The sequence below is a fragment of the Elaeis guineensis genome, chromosome 2, assembly GCF_000442705.2.
Source record: "Elaeis guineensis isolate ETL-2024a chromosome 2, EG11, whole genome shotgun sequence".
In the NCBI taxonomy this organism is placed as follows: domain Eukaryota; kingdom Viridiplantae; phylum Streptophyta; class Magnoliopsida; order Arecales; family Arecaceae; genus Elaeis; species Elaeis guineensis.
The window spans coordinates 17,903,827-17,929,008 of NC_025994.2; the positions used below are offsets into that span (position 1 = coordinate 17,903,827).

The window sequence follows — 25,182 nt, forward strand, 5'->3', positions numbered from 1 at the left end:
AAATTGGGGGAGCTTGAAGTTCAATGGGATCGGTTCCTGCATTATCCTTTGAGAAAAAGAAGGGTCAATACAGATATCCTCATCGTAAGCAGGGGGAGCATGGCGGAGCTCTTCGATCCATCGGTTCATCTCTTGGAACCTTTGATCCAGGAGATCCTCTCGATCGTGAATCTTGAGGATCTTCTGGCAGAACGGAGGTAAGGATCCTTCGGGGGTGGAATCGTGATCAGACAGAGGGCTCTCCACCCTCTGCTTCCCCTTTCCAGGGGATACAGGGCAACTGGCCCAAGTGGGTCGCCCGATCGCTGGCTTCTGAAACTCCGACGATGCTCTTTCCAGCGGCACAGATGCCTGCGATTGCTGCTGCTGCTGCATGGCCTGCATCGCTTCGGTGAGGCCCCTGACCTGCTGAACTAGTAGGTCGAACTACTCCATGCCGACTGTTGTTGCCGGAGGAGGAAGAGCCTGAAAAACTGGAGATGAGGTCGGAGCCGATGGATCTTGCTGAGATCTAGCCATGGAGGTCGTAGATCGTCTGGTGGATGCCTTTCGGAGAGGCATCAGGTTGGGATCTGGCCGGAGAAGAAGAAGAAGAAGATGTTGAAGAAGATGACCGGAAACAGTCTCGTTGAGTACTCCTTTAAGAACAAGGGTCCTGCGAAGACACACGCCCTTCCTCTAGCATCAATTCTGTTGGTGCAGAATTTCCTCGATGCCGGAGAAGCTGGAGTCGAGGGGATCACGGTCGCCGCCGGGACCTGCAAAGAAAGTCTAAACCGAAGTTGGGGGTGCTCCAGCAAGATCCTCCGACGCTCAAGTTAGTACTCTGCTTCAACAGAAATGGAGCACTTGAATAAAATTTTTGCAGAGTTTAGAGATAGTGCTTAGAGCTTAAGAGCTTTTCGAAAGCTTGAGAAAGCTTGAGAAAACTTAAAAAAACTTACCGAAACTGTTGTCTTACCTCGTTTTATAGTAGAATGCGGTATGGTCCCACCATTAATGGTGCAAATAACTGGAGAGTCGTCAAATCGTCGGGGGCTGTCAAATCGGCATGGGTTGTCAGGTCATCAGAATTAACCCATGTCCTTGGCAGGACAATGCCCCAGGACGGTCGCGCAGCATGTCCTTGACAGGACAACAGCCCATAGCGGTTGTACGGCGTTTGGACGGACTGGCCGACTATATGTCGGTATTCGGCTACCAGAACGTCGGGTGATGACTCGAAAATACCGTCGGCTGATCTGGTGCCTTGTGAAAGTCAGACGTCAGCTGCCAGCCCCGACAGTGAGTCGGTGATATGAGTTCGGCCGTTCGGCCGGTTGGAAACAGTATTGGTCTGTTTGACCAACATACCTTCGATCGAATATTGTCGGCAGTCATTATCGGAGTCGTCTGTCTGTTCGGTGGGTAGAGTCGGGCGTCAGTCGGACCGATCTGAGGATAAGTCGACGTACGGGGGTCGGTCGGTATATCCCAACAAGGACCATGCAATGGCTTCTTTCTGACAACGTAGTTTGTTACAGAGAGTAGAGTGATGTCCGTTGTCGCGACTTGCCGGAGAGTTCGGACCGGACGGCTAAAGCTCGGTTGGGACGTTTGGTGAAGCTGAATAGCTCCCTGTCTCAGCAATCTAAGAGAAGCTCGGATGTTTTTGAGGTTGCTGATGGGTTAACTATTGTTGAGTGCCTTAAGCGTTGATGCTGCAGACGGAAGTCATCTGCTGTAGAAGCCCGGACGAAAATTTTCTGTTGGAGAAATCCGGCTGGAGTTCGATTGCTAAAGAGGTCTGTCTGAAATTTGTCTGGTGTAGAAGCTTGTCTGAAGACTGTCCGGTGGAGAGGTCCGGTTGTATGAGAAATCCGACAGAAGGTCGACTGATAGCGAAATTCAGAAGGCGCTATAGAAGGTTGATCGATAGAAGAGTCCGGAAGGTGTTGTGGAAGTTCGTCCGCTGGAGGAGTCTGGAAGACACTGTGGAAGGTCGACCACTAGAGGGGTCCGAAGGGAATTTGTCCGTTGGAGGGGTCTGGTAGGCACTGTTGAAGTCCGATTGGCGCTGTTGAAGGTTGATGGCTGGAGAGGTACGGAAGACACCGGAGACAGTCGGTCACTGTAGAAATTCGGCTGCTGGAGCCCGTCCGTTGTAGAAGTTCGTCTGGAATCCATCCGCTGTAGAAGTTCGGACGGAGTCCGATTCTTGCAGAAGTCCGGAAGGAGGCCGCTTACTGTAGAAGCTCGGATGGAGATCGATTGCCGTAGAAATCCGGATGGAGACCGCTTATTGTAGAAGCTCGGATGGAGACCGTTTGCAATAGAAGTTCGGACGGAATTCGCTTACTGTAGAAGCTCGGATGAAATTCGAAAGGCGGTCGGATAGAGTCTGGTTACTGTAGAAGCCCTACTGCTGGAGAAGTCCGGACATTGACGAAGCTCGAAAGAAGCTCGGAGTAAAGTCGATCGTGACAGGAGGAAATCTGGAAGAGATTCGGAGAGTAATCGATCACTGTAGAAAATCGACTGATAGTGAAGTCCAGTGAGTATTTGGAGCAGTCCGATAGACCACTGAAGGAGCTCATTATTGGAGAAGTCCGGATGGTATTGTGGAAGCTCGGACGGCCGGAGGAGTTCAGAAAGACGCCGCACAAGGTCAGAAGCCAGAAGAGTCCTAGGAGGGTTGGCCTCTTATGAACTTCGGCTAGGGTTAATTTATACCCAACAATACTTATAATATATTATTTATTAATATGAATATTTATTTGGATTAGAAAAATAAAGCAAATAGGAGTAATATATTAAATATCTTTTAGTATATAAATATAAAGTACAATAAGATATTTTTACTCTAATTTAAAATTATCATTGAATTATAATATGATAATAATATGATTAATAAAATATTATAATATAACATATATCATAAATATGATATATAATATTAAGTATAATATAATATTATTTATATAATATTGATATAATATATTAACAGTATATTAATATTTTTTTTTTGCTAGATTGAGGTCCTTATGTTTCAACCCAAGATCACTGCCTAGTGGTGATCTTGGATTTCCAATCTCAAGGACATATCCTATTATTGGGTTGGGAGATGATTTGATAAATGGAGATAATTTGAAATCAGTACTACATAAGATCATCATGGTGCAACCAAATACAATGATCTCATCACTTCCATCCATATCATCCTTGATCTTGGATGGATCACTTCATGCCAAATGCCTCCTTAGCGAAAAGGATACTGTTTGGCTAAGTTATAGGGAGGGTTTATGGCTTGACTGTATTGCAATAATTTTTTCATAAAATATAATTTCATGGAGGCTATGGCATAACTGCTGAGATCAGTATAATCATGAATAACATTCACTTAGCTTTGCTGGGATAGCTATCTGCTTTTGAACACGAATAAGATATTCAGTGTGACGATCAAAAAGATAATGACACTATAATTATCACCTTTCTCCACATAAAATATTATTTTTTTCAAGATTTAATTTTTTTTATTCAATTTTCTTTCAAAAATGATTTATGGTCCAAATAAATAATATTTTTAATTTAGGAAAAGTGAGTGGATGAAAAAATTGTACAGTTTATTTTTTTAAATTTCTTATTAGTTTTCATTTTAATATATTCTAATAGCTATTATAATAATTTTACTTAATATTAAAAATTTGATCTACCATTTCCAAATAGATAATAGGCATAAATATTCAAAACCTTAGAGAGGATAGACCCCACGACCGGATTTTTGGACTATCAAAATTTAAATAATGACATTCAATTATAACAGCTCCAGCACATTATTTATAAAAATAATAGCCATTATAACAAATCATTTATGTTATAACATGGTCTGTTATAATACAAATAATAACTATTATCTTTTTTATTTTTATCTTATTGCACATTCTGAAATAAAAATTATTCTGTAAAATGTAAATAATGAACAGAAATATTATTTTTTCTGTATACTTATTTTTTTTTTCTAAGATTAAAATTTTAAATTTTATAGGACGAAAAAATCTCAATTTTTTTATAAAACGAAATGCCCCACTATTTTCATCAATCAAACGCAAGGCAAGACATCGAGGGAGTATTTTATGGATCAATTTACGACGTGATCAGTCTATTAAATATTTGGGATCTTTGACGTTAGGTTAACATCAGCGCACCCATCGCAAGGGGCCGCCAGTGCACCAGACGGTGTAGGGTTGTGCAATGCCTGCCACCACGTGTGGTGAATGGTGCCACATTGGCCATGCTCGCTGCGGACGACGGAGCCATGAGTGCATGCAACTTGGGTCTTCAATGCACGGCCATGCCTGAAGTGCTTGTGCGGACGGCACCGACAACAGCATGCCGCCGCAGTCGGTGCAACGGCACCCACAGATGCCGCCTCTCCACCCTGCGTGGCTGCCGCTCCTCCGCTACAGTGTCTTGCAGGAGCTGTGCAACTCAACACTAAAAGTGAGATCCAGATTGGTGGTTATGCCACAACCTTGCTATTCTGAAGAAGGAATCATCACTTGGTCTTTAACCTCTCAGTGAGAAACTGGTACAAACTATGTTTCCCTGATGAAATAGAAGAAACACAACCGTTTTAGCTGATACAAGTCATCTACTGCCGAGTATTGGTGCATAATATTTTCTTGGAGGTCAGAAACGAAGCATGAGACCTGATTATCCAAAACCAGCCACGGGCCAAGGCGTTTGTCTGAATGAATAGATTACACCTATGAGAGCTGTAACTTATGCCAAAAAATCAATAAATTTGAACTACATGACCATTTGGATCTTCAGAGCCAAGGGATAAGTATGAATAGAATGGGCAGTGATTTGACAGGAAACAAAGGCAACAATAAATCCAGATTTTCAGAACATAGGTGAAGACAGTCGGGCTTTCTCAGCACGGCAGATGGGTGTTTTCACTTTGTTCTTGTGATGACTCTATAAGTAAGATCCACGAGAGCACGCCTTGACATCTGGATATCCTCATCATCACTGTAAGGAAGAGCTTCGATTGCTTTCACAGCACGGTTTGCATGCTCTTGACCTAGTTCCTTTGTTCTCTGGATTCCCCGACTCTTCCCAAGGTGGTCGAGAGCCTGAAGTTTGTTTAAAGGAAAATTATTCAATTACTGTGTCCAGAAATATTCTTTTTCCATCTAGATGAATATTAACTTATTGAATTCGACATTCTACGATAAACCATCAGCAAGCACATTTTGATTCAAAAGTAGTATTTAATACTTTGATATTATATTGCATGTTTGTAATGATTATGTAGGCACACATGTAAAGTCCCTGACATGCTGGATGCTGACTGGTAGGTTCAAATTATTCCATTGTCTCCTGTAGCAAGGCAAAAAAGAAAGGGAAAGGTCCCGGAATATGAAACATGACCGCAAGGCTGCATAAACTTACAGCATCAACATCGTCAGGGTTGTCAAAGCCTCGTTCTACAAAGCTCACGCAGCTGAGTGCACTCTTCTATTGCAAATAATATGGAAGCTGTTACAGTTCCCTGTAAGATCAAAGATTGTTATGATACAATTTATTACAACGTATGTAAGGCATATCAATTCACTGAGTCCAGCATTTGTTCATAGGATAAATTTAGAAAATCAACAAGCTTCAGCAACTGTCAAAGGCATGATAGCTTCTAGGTCAAAAACTACCACAGAAAGAAAAATAGGAAGGACCTAAGAAAGGTAAGATTAAACCAGCCAAAAACTTATATCATATTCACATCATATTATAGCTAGTAGATAACTAGAGTACAAGTGGCTTGTGCATGTAGTATTATAATTAGAAGCACAAAATTAAAAACCTAGAAATACTCTTCTATTATGACATACATTAAAAAGAGATATTCTCATCAAATTATAAATCATTCAAGTAGAAGAATTCAATCTCCATCCCATAACTCCACTATTTTAGTGAATGGATTATAACTGAACTCTACATCCATATTATAGTACAACAACTTCGGAATGTGCAATTCCATTATTTGGGTTGTATAACTTCTCTGTTTATTGTATGTGTGTGTGTGTGCGCGCACCAGAGAGAGAGAGAGAGAGAGAGAGAGAGATTTAGGCAAAGAATGGTGAATTATTAAAGGAAAACATGTATTAATAAATAGACACGAACAGATGAATTTGGAGTGGATATCATATGAAGACTCTTCAGTTATTTCTTCCACTGTTATTTATTCCATTATTTCTTCCTCTTCTTCTAAAAATGGAAAGACCTTCAAGAAATGTATCTTTTCAGGATGTCACCGATGAAAGAACACTAAACGGCCAAATGGCCCTAGTGGTAAAAGCCAGTATTTTGCACAGACAGGGACAGTAGTGACTGCAGAAAGTGACCCATTCATGTTTTTTATTTTCAAATACATAATCAGTATTAATAAAAGTCAAAGGAATATCAAAATGGCGATGAATCAGCTTAAACAGCAAAATCTGATTCTGAAAAATTATATCTTGGTGTTCATAAGGTTTTACATATATAAATGAATCATATTGCACTTTTATAGTAGGCTCATAAATTTTATAATAAAATAATTCCTGAATAACCATTGCATGCAAATGTGATGTGTTCGCATGCAGAGGTAGCTCCAAGAAAATCCCATAGGTTTCCTTCGAGACAAAAGAAATAATAGCAAGAGCCTCTATAGTCGCTTTTCTCAAACAAAAGAGATAATATTGATGCAGATATCTTTACAAGGATAACATCAAAAGACACTTGAAGACATTTAACATGACCAAAGTTGGTTGCACCACTACCAGGCATTGTACCAGCCAGGTGCCTATTCAATACAATTACAGTCCTATTCCAATACATGATATGTTGGACCATGCCAGCCATGTATCGATGACCAGATGATCCTAGAGCTTAAAACCCAATAATCCAAGATTTTCAATTTTATTTGGTGTAGAATAATGTTTGCCATACTGCCGCAAACTGCCCATTGGGGCATACTGTGCCGTAACAAGTTGGAACCAGCATGAAAATACTATTTTGATCAGATTAGGTCCTGTACCAACTTGTTTCGAGTTGTACAGTGGTAAGAAAAATGAGAAAAATAGCTTGAAAGCTATCTCAGTATGGAGTGTGTACCATAGTGTACTAACCCACGTCGTACCGAACTAGTAACCCACCAGTATGATACCAGGTACTGAGATTGTGAACCTTGGTTTGAAAATTATTTAGGTTTATGTACTTTATTTCTATTATTGATGTGTTTTGGATAGGAAAGCATGGTATGCCATACTAGTTGGTACTGACGCATGCCAGGCGACACAGTGCACCATATCAGTACTGAAATGGTATAGGGCACCAGGGGCATACTAAGTGTTGGGATGACAAATGGACCCTTAGTATGAAGGATCCAAAACGAAACATCTTAAAAAGCATTGTATGCAGAATTTCTTATGAATGACAAACTTGCTTCTTTGGAGCCTGGTTCGGCGGCCCTTCTCTCCCCTCTCTTTTCTAGATCTTTTCTTTTTCTATTACTTCTACTCTCTCCATTAGTTATGTTTTCATCTCTATTCATCTTATATACTATTTATAGTTTACCGTTGATACTATTTAATTGGTCATCAGATTTCAGTCAACAAACTTCATCCCTGCTTTATCATCTGCTAGGTTTAAATATATCGATTTTTTCCTTCTAAATTCCACTACAGATTCCTCTAGTTCATTGCTAAATTCAGTATGATATGTTCTGTTTGATTCTGCAATTATAATTTGTTGAAATCTGATTGCAACTCTACAACTGAGTTTTCAATTTAGACCTAAATCTGTTTGGGACCTCTTTCTACCATCCTCCCTCACTTCAAACATTCTTTTGATCTACCATTGACCTAAATTCAGTTTTATATTTGGCTGTCATGCTCTTGGGACTTGGACAAAAAGCAATAAAGCTGATTTCAAACCCTATGCCATCTAATCCGCAGGGTCCTCATACACAACGCAGGTCATCCCAATTTGGTCCTGCATCACTTGATCCCTTATATTCCACAAAACAGAGCTCTACTTAAGGTAGAATATTCAGAAAAGTGGAGAGCTCAAGAGTGAGCTTTGTGTAACTCATTAGCCATGTTCTCAACCTAGAGGAGGAGCCACACTCAGCTTTGGGTGGAACATCATCCAGCAGGGCCTTTAAGTGCTAGAAAACAAGGAAGATCTCTTTGAGGCTAAATGGAGGCAGATCAGGGCAGATCAAGAGAGATCATGAAGAGCTTTTTTAAAAACACCTCCAGGAGCTTTGACTTCCAAGAAAACGAAGAAAAGTTTTGATTTTGGACGGATTTGGGAGGCTCGAAGATCAAGATCTCATGAGAGAGGCAGAGGCATAATGAGGTTTGGATTGGAGGGAGTGGGGAGAGGAGAGAGAGAGTGGCAAGGGACAAGGAAGAAAAGATCACCATGGGAAGAGTTTGGGCCTAAAGCTAAACCAACGCTATTTTTTTCTTCGGAGAAAAGAGGGAAGCAGAGTATTTATACAAGCAATTCGACATTGCATGGGAGAGGATGGAGGGGAACCAACCAATACTGTCTAAAACTAGGTAGAACTGGTTGGTAGCACCTAGTCCTTGTAGGTTCCGACATGCGACCAAATTAGAGCCCAATCTTGCTCCAATTCTTGGCTTACTCGGTACAATTTGGGCTATATCAGTTCAAGTGTCGAAGTGTACTGAAGAACCTGACATGGCAATCTCAGAAAGTATGGATACAGGAACACGGCTATATCTATCACATTATTAAGACAAAATAAATATTTCATATTCCAATAGCCTCAAATTAGAGAAAGAAAAGAATAATATATCTCAAGTCCCAACAGCTCCTGTTTAGGGGTACCGGGCTAGGGGATAGAAGAAGAGAAGACTGCTGATAGATGTGGGGGATGGGTCAAAGGATGGTATGCCCTGCTCCCTCCTCTCTTTTCTTTGCACTTATTTATTTGTTAATGGTCATCGCTATGCCATATCCCCTCTTCGCTCTTTTCTTCTATCTATTTTTTATTTTTTCTTTTACATTTTTCCCCTGTTTGCTGATCTTCACCTCTTCCTTCATTTCTCTTCTTCATCCATTCCATCAAGTAGTGGATGGATGAGAGGCGAGAGGCCAAACAAAGCCTAAGTTATCTGTTAGATTGGGAGATGAGCTCGATCATTGATTGCAGAGTCTTTGGAATCAACAATTTGGACGATATGTAAGCTGTGGAAACTGCTTTGGTTGCATATCTACAGTGTATCAAGCCATATTTAGTGTCATATCAAGTCCCCAAAAATGCCGTGTCCCGGTAACACTGCTAGGCCTGAGTTTGGACAATTTGCCCATATTGAAAAAGAAATTTATTTACTAAAACTTTGTGTTATAGATTGAGACTATGGGTAAAATTGGAAAAAAATCTCTTAACCTCTGTCTCCAAATTTTTGATCCATCATTTTTTCATTTCTGTACAAGATTTATCTTTTTACACTTAATGTGCCTATAGTCTGCCTTAAAAATGAAAAGTCAATATGTCATGCTTGTAAGTCATAAACTTACATCTCACTTTTGACTGCTAGTTACCTTTATATGAACATCAATTAGTCCTTAATTATATCAAAGAAATTTAAATTTGTTCATTAGTATCATAATATCATAAGCATTAGAAGTAAAGCCAATGCAATACCTTGTTTCCCATAACAAAATTCAATGAACCAACACCATGCCTTGTTTCTGTGTCATCCAAGACGTCATCACGAAGAAGGCTAGCCACCTAGCACAATGAATGGGAAGAAGCTCATTAATGACAGCAGAAAACAAATTTTGGCCTGCAGATATATGCATTGAACAAATTTCAGGATGACAAGATGGCACACCAATGATAAAAAGTCACAAGTATAAATGTCATAAAAGGGAAAGCAAACACAAGGTGCTGTTTCGACTACCAACATGAATCATTTCAGTAATTTCTGCAATTCACTGTTGTCTTGAATGCAATTCATTTGGTAAGGTATGAAACACACCATCGGCAACTGAATGTGGTAGGGGCATATTCAAAGCTGATGTCATCAACAACAAGACCTGTAAAAACTGCTAGTCAGCAAATCCATGCATCAATGAGAATGGGTATGAAGCTAAATGAATATTACCAACATGATTTATCGGGCTCTTTCTTTCATCAACCATAAAGTAAATAAACTAATATGGTTGTACAGAAATTATTCTTGATACTTGTGATTTAGTAATCAACAGAAATGACATATAATGCATAACAGATAATTAAAACAGAATGAAGCATACAACAGGCTGCTAAAAGCATATGACGTAGACAGACATTTTGTTTCAGAATATGTTACAGATTGTAATATTCAGCTAGTGAGGCTTTACTGTGGGACGGAATCTTTTTCCTTCAACACCCATTTTGAAAAAGTATTCAGCAGCTGATGCTAGCTTTGGGACCTGTAGGAAACATAGCATCCAGTTATCATAATCATAAAGCAAGTTTCTAAAATGAATTGCACTTCCCGTCATGCACCAAACATGTTATATCTTTAGGAAATTAGAAAAATAAAATAAATGACATGAATAGTCAGAAAAAACATGGTAAACCACACATCTTGGCAACCACCATTGCACGAAGTCTATTTGCAATGATGAACAATTCATCAGCAACAAGGGAAAATGGATCCAAAGTTTCCTGATAAAAACAAATGATCTATCCAAGCATGAGAATCATTTAATTTTTGCTTATCAATACTTGCAAGTATCATCACGTGTAAAAGAAAATGATAATTCCTTTACAATCTTCTATGTCAAGCATTACAATGAAAAATTAAATGATTTTTGAGATACAAATTATCCCTTATATACATAAGTCAGGATGTTATAAATCATTTTTTCGCAGGGTTGTATTAGGCATACAAAATACATGATGAATTATGTTCCTCCGGAAAGGAGTATCTGACTGCAAGGAATGCTTCACTGAGATCATCTTTTGGACCGCATAAGGAAGGCCGGATACAACAACAACAGGGAACCATGAATAAAGGATTAAGAAAAAAGATAGAGCAGAGAAATCCTACATAATTGAAAGATATAAGACAAACGAATTCACATGACAGTGATGTAGCCTTTGAAGGAGCAAAATGACAAAAAAGGATGCTGGAATCTGAATAGTGAAAACAAATAAAGGTTCTTCCCATTTTGTATTATTTTAGTCCATAGATGAAGATATGCTGGATAGAAAAAAAGTCAGCCCACTCTGGTGTGTCTCGTTTGATTTCTTAGACATAGTTGTGATGTATGACATATTTGCCTGGTTTGCAATATTTACAGCATTCATGTCCAGCACTATATAAATGTCCATGTAAAACATCTCAAGGAGGAAACCATGACATGCAAGGATAGCATGGTTGGAGTATCCAATCAAATACTAAACCATTGAAGGCTGAAAATGGTATCTAGTCAATTGGATGGAACCGAAATCTCCAGCATCTTCATTGTTCGTAGATACAGCTTTTCATAAATGATTACTATGTGCCATTTTAATAGAAAAAAGGAGAATGGGATTTAATTCTCTCTCACATACACATTTTCATAAACATCTACTGCCTCCTGTCCTCAACTATGCCACTCTCCAATCAGCATTTTTCAGTATGCTATTAGATGATATGGTATGTTATCTTTTGATGGCATAATCAGTACCAAAAGTGTTTAATGCAAGCTGCAGATACTGTACTTTGTGTCAAACGTCTGCACTACACTGGCTATTTCTTTTCTATCTAACTTTTAATTTAATCCATAGAAGCAACACATTAAGTGGGATCAGTTATGAAATAACAACGACAAAGTAGAGTAAATACCTCAGCCGGAGAGTTCCGCTCTTGATCAATCTGATATCTGATGTCACGTATGCCATGTGAACCCCAAAAAAATGATTCTGTGAAGCCCAATGCCTACTAATCCACACAAAGGTAATAGACACATCAACAAGTCTTCATACGTATATTAGAACTTCGATAGTTATGGAAAAACAATAGATGGAATCCTCTTCATGTACTTAAAATGGCATAGCATGGAACTCTTTTGAATCAAAAGACTGGCAAGCTAAACAAATTTTATCCACTCTACAAAGGTTATTCAAAATCATGGAAATGCTTATGCCCTTTACTCCTAGAAATGCACAGAAAATGTGAGATATCTTCCTTAAGTTAGCAGACATACTAATACAAACAATGAAAGCATGCTTAAGTGAAATATTAGTAGAAATAGAAGAAATGATTCTCTTTGATCTAGATGCAGCCATGAAGGAAAATAAAGACAAACAGTTGAGATAGTTTATGGTAAAACAACTAAATGTTCAAGAATCATAAACAATAAGTTGGATCATATCTACCACAGCAAATAAGTGATTATTTAATGGTTGACTGAGTAATGTAGTCTGGCATATAATTTAACCAAGAGAAAATACCATTGACAATGCAGTTGCTTTTTATGAAAATCCTAGGTGGAGCTCCCACATCTTTCTCAACCATAATGCTGAGTCATATGCTTTACAATGAGATAAAGGTAAAAAATTAAGTGCATATATTCTATGGTTGAATATGCATTCAGCTCAACCAGGAACCACGGACTTGTTGACCAAATCTGCATGGCTTCAAAGGGGGATCAACTAGCACGCTTGTAATGCCTAGCAGACTTTGTATTCAGAATTCCCAACCTAAATGAAGCTGTAGAGAAGATGCCTGAACATCATCGATAACACCCTTGCAGGCCAAACTGATTTTAATTCACGCTCTCTTCCATTAAGCTGCAGTAGTGAATCATCTTAGAGCATCCAAGAGAAGAAGATATTCCCTTAGAAAAGTCAAGAGCACATCAAAACCAGTGCTTCAATAAGAATAGCCACTTTTGCTGAATCATCAACACACAAGTCACAACGAATATGCTTAAAGGCACAAGAACACAATCCTACTATTTGTCAGAACCAAAACTGTTACATCAGCACCCAGCAGACAGGAAGGGTGACAACAATGCATAGAGAGATCCAGAAGCAGTCTGCACCCTTAAAACAGAAGATTGAAATGCCTGGGTCTGATCTGTCTAGAAAATTCAGGATTGGAACAAAATTGGTTTAAGCAGAGCATGGTGAATACGTATATATGACTTTATTTGCCTGCTAAGTATCTACAATAACCCACTACAGATTGGTTTTGCAAATAATCTACGTGATAATACAATATCATCACATTTAAACTTGGAAATCTCAGGTAAGTGAATAAACAGTGTAAAGCAAAATACATATTTCATATGGACACCATTTGTATTGCACATTTGAAGCGCATAGAGTGAATAAGAGTTGCTCTAACTGAAAGAGGACACCCCAGTTACTGATTAACTAGTTTCATAAAAAAAAAAATTTCTGAAGCCGAATGGAAATTAATTCCAATAATAAGTAATCATTGCCATCACACATATGTGCGCCCCACTACAAGATATGACAAGAGCAACTATCACAAATTCACATGGCAATAACATTTTCACTACCTCATCTTGCTGACATAATAAATTTTTGGATGACCAGTGATGCAGGGTACATGGTCAACAAATTAAGGGCTTAGCTTTAACTAATCATCTTGCTATCATTTTATAGAAAATAAAGCAGGAAAGATTTTCTTGTCTACTACACAGATCCAAGAGGATATATAAATCTTCGATTTGTTTCTGATGGTCCCTAAGGATGTTAGAAAACCAGATCTTAAAAATTTTACAGGAATCTGAGAAGGCCTGCATTTTATGTGTCAGTCTGTCTCCAGTGCCAAGAGCTAGTTTTGCAAAAATATCAATACAAACTATATTTCTAATGATTTTTTCAATAGAATCAGACAAAATGTATTGAAAGAAGTGAACAGAAGTAGGAAGCACCAGTCCCTTGATTCAATGAAATATGTTCTCTAAATCAATATCAAAATTAAAAGAAGCAGCAAGAAAGACAAATCACAAAAATATAAGGGTGACATTGGTTTAAAAATCTGGAATAGGTATTCATACTCTTCATATTCTGGATACCTGGGATAAGCCTCGATTTTGGGTGGTAGCATTAAGACTTCCAAGTCTGAATTGAAAAAATAGGAAGCAACAAATTCCTCCTCCCCTCAGTATGCCAAATTCCATCCCTCCTCATGGAATAAGTAATCCCCAATAATTATGAATTCCAGGAAATAACCCTGCCTTTGATAAACAATTCTTGAACAACCTGGGAATGCCAATTGGGTGAAATGGGGTTATTGCATCCCAATTTCCCAAGCAAACAGGGCATTGGATTAACAAGCCAGAGGGAGGAAAAAATGAAATTAGCGAAGGAATTTGGGAGATAGAACCGAGAAGAAAAGATCAAATAGAGGGAGAACAAGGGGACTGACCAAATGCCAATATCTTTTCTCTAAATCAAAATAACTCTGATAGTTCTTCAAACCAAGGTTCGCAACACCAGTGCAGACCATACCTTACTAGTACTGATCCAATACAGCATGAGGGGCATACAGACTGTCATTACACCGTGCCAATCCCCATATCAGGTATACCAACATTATACCAACATGCTACTGGCATAGGTCCAGTATTGAGATTGTGACCCTTGTTCAAACTACATCACCCTACATGCATAACTATTTCAAAATACTAATATAATTAGAAAACTATGTTTCCTACTCCCCAAAGGACATTCAATCTCTCATTCTACTACCCAAAGTCTGATCTGCATCTTGTATATTATCTCTACACATAATAGCAACTCCCAAGGGTGTGACCACACCCTTAAGCTTCTCTAGTTTCCACTTCTAAACTTTCCTTCTTCAAAGAATAAAGATTCTGACTTCTTTTTAGTTACCATGGGAGAGAAACCATAGATCTTTCCTCTTCGTCCATAGACCTTTTCAAGTCCGTGTGTTGTTGGAGAGTTGTCCTTACGTGCTAGATCCTAAACTATGGACGAATAAGACCGTTAATTGGTCTTTTAAATGGTCGGAATTAACAGTTAGATAATAGAATGCACTCTAACTTCGATGGTCAAGTCATGATCTATAATCCAACCTTGTGTACATGGGATAAGCGTTGCAGGTTGTATTTAAGATTAGATAAGCAGAAGATTGTTCTGAACCTTACTGTTAATTGTACATTGCTTGGAACTTAGCCAAGTTTTATTAAGTTGTTCTTTCAGTTAAGCACTTAATTTTTATGCAGCCAATGATTATGATGGAAATGCTTTTACTCTTCATCAAAATGTTTGGATCACTCTGTCATGCATCAATCTCAAAAAATGCAAATGTGTTCTATGATATATTCTATTTTGTCGATAACTTAAGTCTAATTACTTAAAAAATCTCTATCTACCAACAGTTGTTTCCACCATGATTAAAAGTTTATAGAGATTTGTATGTATATATGAATTAGACCAGAACTTAAGTTTAGTCCCACTAAGCAGTATCATTTTAACTTTACTGAACATTCAGGCAAATTGATGGATGGAATTGGTTGCACTCCAGAAATTGTACGGCTTGATGACCGAACTACATCAAAACAGGTTCCATTTAATTAAATTTTCTGAAAAGTACCCGATGAAAAAGTAAGATTCAGTTAATTGGACCAAAAGTTAAGCATCTAGACCATATCTTTCTCTCGTTCTATTTATTTGTCTTCATATACGTATAAATATATAGGCAATAATGATTTTGAGTACTTCATCGAGCATGGTTCGCCGAACCATCCCGAACTGTACCGGCTGCAAACCGGAATGGTTCGGCCTTCCAATCAGAACATTGGAAGAGAGAGAAAAAGAGAGGAAGAGAGAAAGAGCAGGGTAGAAAAAAAGAGGATGACACCATCAAAAGACTGGCAGTAGCCCGTCGAGGCCGTCGGAGGGCCACGAAGGCCTACGCAGCTCCGTGTCATCCGATAGGACATTTAATCGAGAGAGATAGAGAGAGCACCGGAGGGAGGTGCAACTAGCAGAGAGGCCATCGGAGGGTGCCGTAGCCACCGGATAGCGGAAAAGGCACGGGCAGAGGCGCAGCACGAACTAGGGGCGACCGTCCTGTTCATTGCATTATTTTTAAACGATGATGAATAGTGAAGCCGGCAATGGATATGCCGGCTTCACTCCCATTGCCGGCTTTACTTAAGTGAAACCAGCAAACCTGTTACCAACTTCATTATGGTCGGAATTTTTTTTAAAAAATCCATAAAATAGAATCAATCCCACAGAGCCGCGGGCCACGATTTCACCATCCGACAGCCTCTCCGTCCACTTTTCCTCCCTTCTTTTCTTTTCCTCCTCCGTCTCTCTCTTTTGGCTCCGATTTGACGGAGGAAGCGAAGGCCTTGGCGGCTCTTCGAGCACGCCTGCAGCCCGTCTGCAGCCACCACCGGCATCTTCTCTGGCCACCCTCTCCCTCCTCTCTTTCTATCTTTTCCTCCTCCCCGGTTTTTTTCTTTGCTTCTGTGTTGGTTCGTGCTGGTGTAGTCCAACACGGATCCGTACCGATTCGTACTGCCGACCGACCAACATGGATCCCAGTACTGGTTCTGTGGATCTTGCTTCATACATCATCATTGACATCTTTTTCCCATCAAGTCAAGGTCGGGTGTGGAGTAGAATCATACTTCATAAACTAAGTTCAATTAAAGAAAATAAGCATGCCCACTGACCTAGTTTGTCTGCATGCCCCTGGATAACACCAATCTCCCAACACATATTCCAGTAATCAATGTGAGAAAACTAAGTTATGGAGTAAAATTGCCAAAAAAATCGAAAGACCAATGAGAAAATGGAAATAAGAACATCATCAGTTTAAATTCAGAAATCTCATTCTTATAACATCCTGGAAGCATTACATCAAGTATTCAGTCAATCTAAATGACTTAAAAATAGCAAAATGTGGATCTATACATACAAAGAGAACCATCGTCCGAATTAGTATCACTCAGGTTATTGGCTTTCCTCCATATGCTCCTGTCTTTTTATCCTCTGAAGGAATTCTAGCTAAAGAGGGGGAAGGGGAAAAAAGGATGAAATTCAACCAAGTCACACCAAAAGCTTCAAGAACTAGAATTCAAGAGCTTGTTAGGGCAAGAGAATGAAGCCTTCCATCACCTTTCTGATTAGGAAGACCACTACCATTACAGTAGCACTATCAATGCTGATTAATTATTAATATATCGATTTAACATGTATTTTGTAAGTTTAAAATGGATCATTGGGGAAACTGGTTAAACACCTAAGATTCTAAGTGTCATGAGCAGAGTGTTCTATCTATGCAAACAATTAAATATTTTTGTGCAGTCTGACATAGTTGTAAATGACATTGGTTGATAGAATACACTAACAAGACTACCATATCACCTATAGGATTCAACTTTTATGCACCTTGCACATAATATTTGTTCAATCTCATAATTGTTAGAACCTAGTACCTCTCCGATACCAGCTGCGGATCAATGTCTCACGTGGATCTGGGTGTTAATCCAGAAAACCTGAAGAAGAGAATAAAAAGAATGCGAAAATTTGGATCGGATTGTGGATGAGAATGTGAGAGAGAGAAAGAGAGAGATGGCGGCTAGGGTTTCAGGAGAAAAAGTTCAATATTTATTCCATCTTTTCTTGATATTACAATGACCTGTATATATACCAATAAAATGGGTTCAATAACCTAAGCCCAAAAAATTTCTTAGGCTAATCCAATACATGAAAGTACTCACCGAGCCCATGTACACCCATGTCTCACATGCTCTCATCCCTTGGACTTAATCCCAGTCCAAACCCTTGGTTAGCCCACTTAAAACCTATCAAACAAAGCCTGAAGACCCTAGGATCAAAATCCATCCTAGATCCAAACAGAAAATCCGTACTGCTCTGCCCGCTACACTGAGTCGACCCAGTCTCAGATTGAGTCGACTAATCTGGAACTTAGTCGACGTAGACTGACACTGAGTCGACTAACCTACGTACCGTGTCAGTTTTTTCGAGAAGCCTGTCTTCTGTTTTTCTGAGACATAGTCGATCCAGACTGGAACTGAGTCGACCCACCTACGACTTAGTTGATCCAATCTCAGTTGAGTCGACCCAAACCCCTGAATCTGCTATTCCTCCATAGCTTCAACCCTGGCTCTAATTTCTTACTCCACCTTATGTCTCCAGGTATCCGAAGCCCCAATCAAATCCCTCGAAGTCCTCATTGTCTGAACCTCGAGTCCGTGGAGAACTACGCACCATCTCCATCCTAGGACCACTTCTGTCCCAGTCCTAGGACCCAAACCGGTCCTAACCTCCCGAAGCCAACACTCTGACACCTCCTGTAGCCTTCCAAGGCTTGAAAGTACCACAACAACTCCTACAATCTCCATCTTGATGCGCCCAAATCTTGGCACACCTGGCAATGTCCTTCCGTATGATCCCGCTGTCGCTGCATACCCTAACTGCCCCTTGTGCCCTTGCCACCGCCAACCCTCTTCAGCTGCTGAGCTCCCTTTGAGGCCTTTGGGATGATCGTCTCCACCACTGAAGAACCTGACTTGCTCCTTTGCACCATCCTAGAGTTTGTAGGCATCCTTTTGCTTGACATCTGCATCAACTATTGCCCTGAACTTTTGTGGAGAATCCGCAGTGTTCCTGTGCCGGCACTCGCTGCATACCCTGACACGATCTCCTCAAAGCCATGTCTGCTCTGAACTCGTGCCATATCCCTCTCCACCTATGAAGTCACCTCTGTCCGACGCTCCATCTAAACCTGAAGTCTCCCTGATGCTAAAGAAGTACCCGACTCTGTAATCGAGCAACCCAAGGCCAACCACCTAATGCTGTCTTGATGGGCCTGCCGCTGCACCTCGAACACCATTACCGCCCCTTCGGACCCTCCGCACTCTACGAATCCCTCCGAAGCCGTCTCGGATACACTGCACCTCGTAGGCTCCTCCGAAACCATCAAGAGCTCGTTCGACTCTTCTAACTCAGCAACTGAACCAATAGAATCCAAACTGTTCCTTTCTCCTCCCTTTTTTCTAAACGGACATTCCCGCTTAAAATGCCCTACTACACCACATATAGCACTTCCTAGCCTCCTTGCTGTCCTTCTGGGACTGTCTCCACCCCACCTGCTCGCCCTTCTTTCTTCTTCTCTTGGGTCTCTCAGAAATTGCAAGACCCTCTTGGAAGACCTCCTTCGTCATCCATTTCCGTTGCTCGTTAGACCTGAGCACTGAAACGATCTTCTTGTACACCAGTGTCTCCTTACCGTACAGCAGCATCATTATCAACGGATCAAAGCTCCCTGATAGTAAATACAACAGCAGCAAACTTTTGTCCTCCTCTTTAAACTCCACCCCAATATTGAGCAAATCCATGCTCATTCGGTTGAACCGCTGAATGTCCCGCAACATCCTCACCTTCCTACATCCGGAGGCTGTACAGTTGCTTCTTCAGTATCAACTTATTGCACATATTCTTTCCCATGTACGATATGTGTAACCTCGACCATAGACCCCTAGGTGATCACTCTTCCAACACGCCATATAACACCTCATCCGTCAGACAAGTCCTAATCGTGGCACATGCCATTTTCTCCAAGAACACCCATTGCTTGTCATCCATCCCCTCCGGTCTATCCTCCAAAGCCGAATCCAATCCCATCTATACCAGCAGATCCTCCACCCTCACCTTCCATATGATGAAACTTTCCTTTCCATCAAACCTCTCAAATCCAATCTTCAACCCGCTGCTTTCCATGATCAACCTAGATTAAAAACAGCACACAAGATGGATCTGAAAAATACCTGATACAGGGATGGTGGGCAGTAGCCCCCTGATCTCTTCCTTCCTCACAAAATCTGAAAAAAATCCTAGATTTATAACCTTGCTACTGATCTTTTGCTGCAAACAACTCCTTGATCTTCTCTTCCTCCTCCTCCATGCTCAGTCAAGCTCTGATACCAAATGTTAGAACCTGATACCTCTCCGATACCAACTGCGGACCGATGTCTTACGTGGATCTGGATGTTAATCCAGAAAACTTGAAGAAAAGAATAAAGAGAACGCAGAAATCTGGATTGGATCGTGGATGAAAACATAAAAGAGAGAGAGAAAGAGAGAGATGGCGACTAAGATTTCAGAAGAAAAAGCTCAATGTTTATTCCATCTCTTCTTGGTATTACAATGACCTGGATATATACCAATACAATGGGTTCAACGGTCCAAGTCTAAAAAACTCCCTAGACTAACCCAATACATGAAAGCACTCACCGAACCCATGTACACCCATGTCTCACATATTCTCATCCCTTGGATTTAATTCCAGTCCAAATCTTTGGTTAGCCCCCTTAAGACTTATCAAATCAGACCTTAAGATCCTAGAATCAAAACTCAATGCTAGACCTAAACAGAAAACCCGTGCTGCTCTGCCCACGATACTGAGTCGATCCAGTCTCAAACTGAGTCGACTAATGTAGGACTTAGTCGACTCAGGCTGGCACTGAGTCGACTAACCTACGTATCGTATCAGTTTTTTCGAGAAGCCTGTCTTCTGTTTTTCTGAGATATAGTCGACCCAGACCTGCGACTTAGTCGATCCACCTGCGAATTAGTCGATCCAATCTCAGTCTGAGTCGACCCAAACCTCTGAATCTGCTATTCCTCCACAGCTTCAACCTTGGCTCTGATTTCTTGCTCCACCTTATATCCCCAGATATCCGGAGTCCCAACCAAACCCCTCGAAGTCCTCGTCGCATGAACCTCGAGCCCGTAGAGAACTATGTACCGCTTCCATCCTAAGACCACTCCTATCCTAATCCTAGGATCCAAACCGGTCCTAGCCTCCCGGAGCCAACACCTTGGCTCCTCCTGTGGCCTCCCAAGGCTTGAGAGCACCACACCAACTCCTACAATAATGTCACAGGCAAGTTTTAGGGATGGAATCTACTAATACCCCTATTTGGCACATATTGTGCACATTAGAGGAGGTGTCTGGCTGGCATTCCTCACATGATTAAAAACATCCTTTGTTATTTATGTAACTTGACAAATATAATCCAGCTGTTGGGAGGTGTACCTCTATTATTTCTCTTCCTTATACTAAAAAGTTAAGTAAATGTAGTTGTCAAAGATGGGAGTAGCTGTAGAGATGGGGAGAGTGTGGGTATGTGCAGAGGAGAGATGCTCCCTGAAACATTTAAAGGAAGAAACTTTTATATTTAAAGAAAAAATGCCAACAAATACCAAGCAAAGTGTTGCATTATCTACTAGCATATATATGCGCTGAACTGGTAAAAGGTCGTATGATTGTGGTCCTGCAAATGGATGACAAACTGATAGAACATCCTAAGACAAAGGCAAAGACCCTTTAATTTCAGACAAAGATTTGGATTATGTCATGGTAATCATATTTTGCACGGAAACAGATACATATCCCTACAGACATGTATGACTCATGTGCATAAATTGATATTATACACACCTCAGCAGACGCTGCCTGTCACAGCATGAATAATAATAAACTCCAAGCTGTCTCTTTATGCAAATTCAAGTCATTGAAGTCATGCGGCTGAATTCTACCCATGAAATTTCTCAGTAATAGTTCTCCCAGCATCCTGTACATTCTCATGTCAGAATAACAACCCTCCTAGGCTTTCATATCGCACAGCAAATCTACTGATGCTGAGGCAACATAAGTCCTCTCTCAACAAACTTAATCATAAGTCTTCCACCCTCATCTGAATGTCCCAATGAGACCAGCTTGTTGCTCACTTTCTGACACAAATGCACATCAGGAATCAAATTTCTATGGAACATTCGACATGCTACTTTGTACGACTGCAAAGGAAGGCCTTTAGTCAGATAACTATCCATCAAAATATGGCATGACACAGCATCTGCATTTGAGGCTGTCCTCAAAACCTTTCCTAAGACTTTGTAAGCCTCATCAAGTCTATCAAATCCACAAAGTTTCTCAATGACCTGATTGTATGCCGTTCTAAACTCCTGCCTCACTAGCATTTTCTCTAGCAACTTGAGTAACTCTTCTACTCTACCTTTTGCGCAATACCTATGGATAACTGTCCTATAAGTAACTGGTGTAGGAACCAAACCCCTGTGGAGCATCTTTTTTATGAGTTCTGTTGCTTCTTCAAATCTTCCCTTCCTTCCCAAAGCATCCACCACAACTGTATAAGTTACTACATCAGGATGCCTGTTACTCAAATACATGTCATCTAGTAAAGAGAGTGCAGACTCCAAATCATCCTCCCGGCAAAATCCATGAATTATAGTGGTAAAATTCACCACATTAACTGTGCAACCCTTTCTCTGACACTCCTCCATGAACTTCTTTGCCTCACCTGCTTTGCCCTCCCTGCAGAGTGCATGAATCAATAGGTTAATCTCAACCGGGGTGGGAAAAAAACCATTATGTAACATCTGCATGACTAAATCACAAGCCTCTTTTAACTTTCCCTCCCTCCTGAGTCCATGCATGACAACACTGTATGTAGTACTGTTTGGCGTCCACCACTCTTCCTCGCTCTTATTAAGCATTTCCCAGGCCTCCAATGAGTTTCCAATTTTGCACAACCCATTTAACAATGCAGTGTATGTGACAGTGTTGGGCTTGCAACCATGCTTAAACATATGCTTCAGCATCATTCTAGCTTGATCTATCTTCCCTATCCGGCAAAATCCATTGACAACTGCGCTGTAAGTTACGACATCAGGAAAACACTCCTTTCTAAACATCTCATTCACTATCCCTTTCGCCTCCTCCATCCTCCCATCACAACAAAAAGAATGCACAATGGCACTGAAGCCAACCTTGTCAACACGAAAACCCTTCTCTTCGGATTCCCTCAGGAATTCCAGAGCCTCATCTGCATGCCCATGCTTTGCAAGTACATGGATCAATGTATTGTAGGTAACTTGATCTGGGAGCAAATTAGCATCTGTTTTCATCTTCTTTATCAATTCTCTAACCTCTCCAACCATTTTCTCCTTGCATAAGAAGCTTATCACTGTGTAGTAGCTGATCTTGTCTGGCAAGCAACCCTTAAGAGGCATTTCTTGGATCATCTTAAGCGCATCTTCAACCCGGTGAGCATCACAAAAACCCTTTATCAAGCAATTATATGTTATGACATTAGGGGTGATACCAACACGCTGCATTCGATCCAGGAACCTCAAAGCTTTCTCTAACCGATTAGCCATAACGAGCACATGGATTGCAGTATTGCAGATAGAAAGATCTGGCCCACACCCATCTTTCTGCATCAAATTCAAGACCCTCATTGCACTCCTCAACTTGCCAGCACGGCTATATGAGACCATCAAGTATGCAAATGCCTCAGGTTGCCGACTAATCCCTCGGCGGATCATCAGCCTTAGTATCCGCCTTGATGCCTGGCACAGCTTTGTCTTGCTGAGGATCTCGAGCATGGTATAGTAGACCTCTGGGGCATGTCGGTATCGCCATTGCCGATCAGCCCAGGAGAAGAAGCTCACAGCAATGCGCTGATCAGGCTGAGAGTGGAGGACAGCACTGACCTGTGAGGGTTTAAGGCTTCTTAGCAGATGTCTTAGCTCCCCTTCAAGCTTCGGGTTCCAAGAATGCCGGAGTCCAATCAACCTACATACCTCTCTAACCAGAGGGTGTCTTGATTCATCTTTCTCTTCCTGTTCAAAGCCCTTGCTTTCTTCCTTCAGATCAGCATTCCCATCGAATATATCTAAAACCCTAAAGTCATCATCATCATTCCCATCTCCACCCTCCATTTGGTCATCGGATTCCCCATCTTCATCCCCCTCACCATCAAAATCATCAAATGCTCCAAAACGGCAGCCAGAATCTGGTTTGAGTTCACTATTAGGGTCTCTAGCAGGACTAGATTCTTTACCAAATTCTCCAGGATCACCAAGACTACCCATTGGAACCTCTTTTGCTGCATGAGTATGTCCATCCCTCGCCAATGGATCATCAAAGTCGCGCCCCTCCTCAAACAAGGAACCCAAAAGAGGGCTCGGGTTAGGGTTAAGGTCAGGGTTTAGAGATGGAGCGGACGAGAAGAAGATCGCATTTTTGTACAGACTCTTGGGGGCCAATGAATCAGAAATGGGACTATAGATTACATACGATTCCCAAAATGCTGCTTTTGTCGAACTGACATGATGGGATAGGGTAAAAATCCTAGATTTGAAACACATTTCTAAGGTTTTATGCATCGAAATCGAAGAGAGTAGAAAAAAATAATCTTCGAGGACAGTTAGACGCATGAAACGAAACAGAGTCAACCTTTGTAAACAAAAATAGGTGGCATCTAAAACAAAATCTCGTCTTAAACGATATGCTTGGGAGAGAGATAGGATAAGAGAAAGAAACCGGTGACTCCAGCGGTGGTGTTGGGTTGTCCGATGGATGGTGAGGCCACGGTATGGATGCCAGAGATACCAGAGGTGGGAGGCCGTGGCGACAGCGAGAGGAGGGAGAAAAGGGGCGAGGAAGGGAGGCACCGCCGGATGGTTCGGCCGCTGGAGGTGGAGGCGACGACTTGGAAGGCGGGGAGGGATGGAGTGGGAGTTGACGGCCTGAGAGAAAAAAGAGGACGGCCTGGGGCGCCGCCGGGAGACGACGCGGTTGCCGGGTAGGAGGAGGCGGGTGGGTCGGAGTCGTCGGTCGGGGGGTGGGGGGGGGGGGGCGGGGCGTGGGCGACGCGTCGCAGGGAACGCGGCGTGATCAAGTGCGCGACCCCCGGCACCGCGCGAATCCTAAAAGCTGGTTCAATTAGGCAACCAGCGTTCAATTATTTCTTTCTCAAAACATTTCAACAGCATCATGTCTCCTCTTTTTAGTAAGAGCCTTTTTTTCTTTTCTTTTCTTTTTTTTTTTTTTTTTTTTATGGGTATAAAACTTATCTAAGTATCCATATTTTTTTAGATAAATATTTTTTAAATAAAATTTAGATAAAAAATAATTTATTTATATTTTTTTTAGTATGAGAAAGTAGCTTCGAAATAAGTTATCTATGTTATTTTATATTATTACTCCATGGATAAATTACTAAAATTTGTTCATATTTTTTATAATACTTTTTATGCTTTTTAGGTCAAATTTAATTAGTTCTTTATGAAGTCTAATTTTT

The 25,182-nt window shown here is 40.8% G+C and overlaps 1 protein-coding gene across 19 annotated transcripts; it reads right to left on the reverse strand.

Moving 5' to 3' along the window:
- Positions 1 to 4,692: 4,692 nt before the first annotated feature.
- LOC105059230 (uncharacterized) lies at positions 4,693 to 24,745 on the reverse strand. 19 transcript variants are annotated; one of them, XM_073251652.1, is made up of 7 exons: positions 21,516 to 24,745; positions 11,877 to 11,969; positions 10,402 to 10,473; positions 10,038 to 10,095; positions 9,701 to 9,787; positions 5,437 to 5,536; positions 4,693 to 5,117 (listed from the first exon to the last, which is right to left on the reverse strand). In XM_073251652.1, exon 1 carries the CDS (start codon positions 24,314 to 24,316, stop codon positions 21,707 to 21,709), a length of 2,610 nt encoding a protein of 869 aa, XP_073107753.1. In that variant the 5' UTR covers positions 24,317 to 24,745; the 3' UTR covers positions 4,693 to 5,117; positions 5,437 to 5,536; positions 9,701 to 9,787; positions 10,038 to 10,095; positions 10,402 to 10,473; positions 11,877 to 11,969; positions 21,516 to 21,706. The 19 variants fall into 19 exon arrangements, with proteins under 19 accessions (XP_073107753.1, XP_029116154.1, XP_073107751.1 ...); XM_029260321.2 differs by having other exon boundaries at positions 9,964 to 10,095; XM_073251650.1 differs by having other exon boundaries at positions 9,701 to 9,842; positions 9,964 to 10,095.
- Between the last annotated feature and the right edge of the window lie 437 nt (positions 24,746 to 25,182).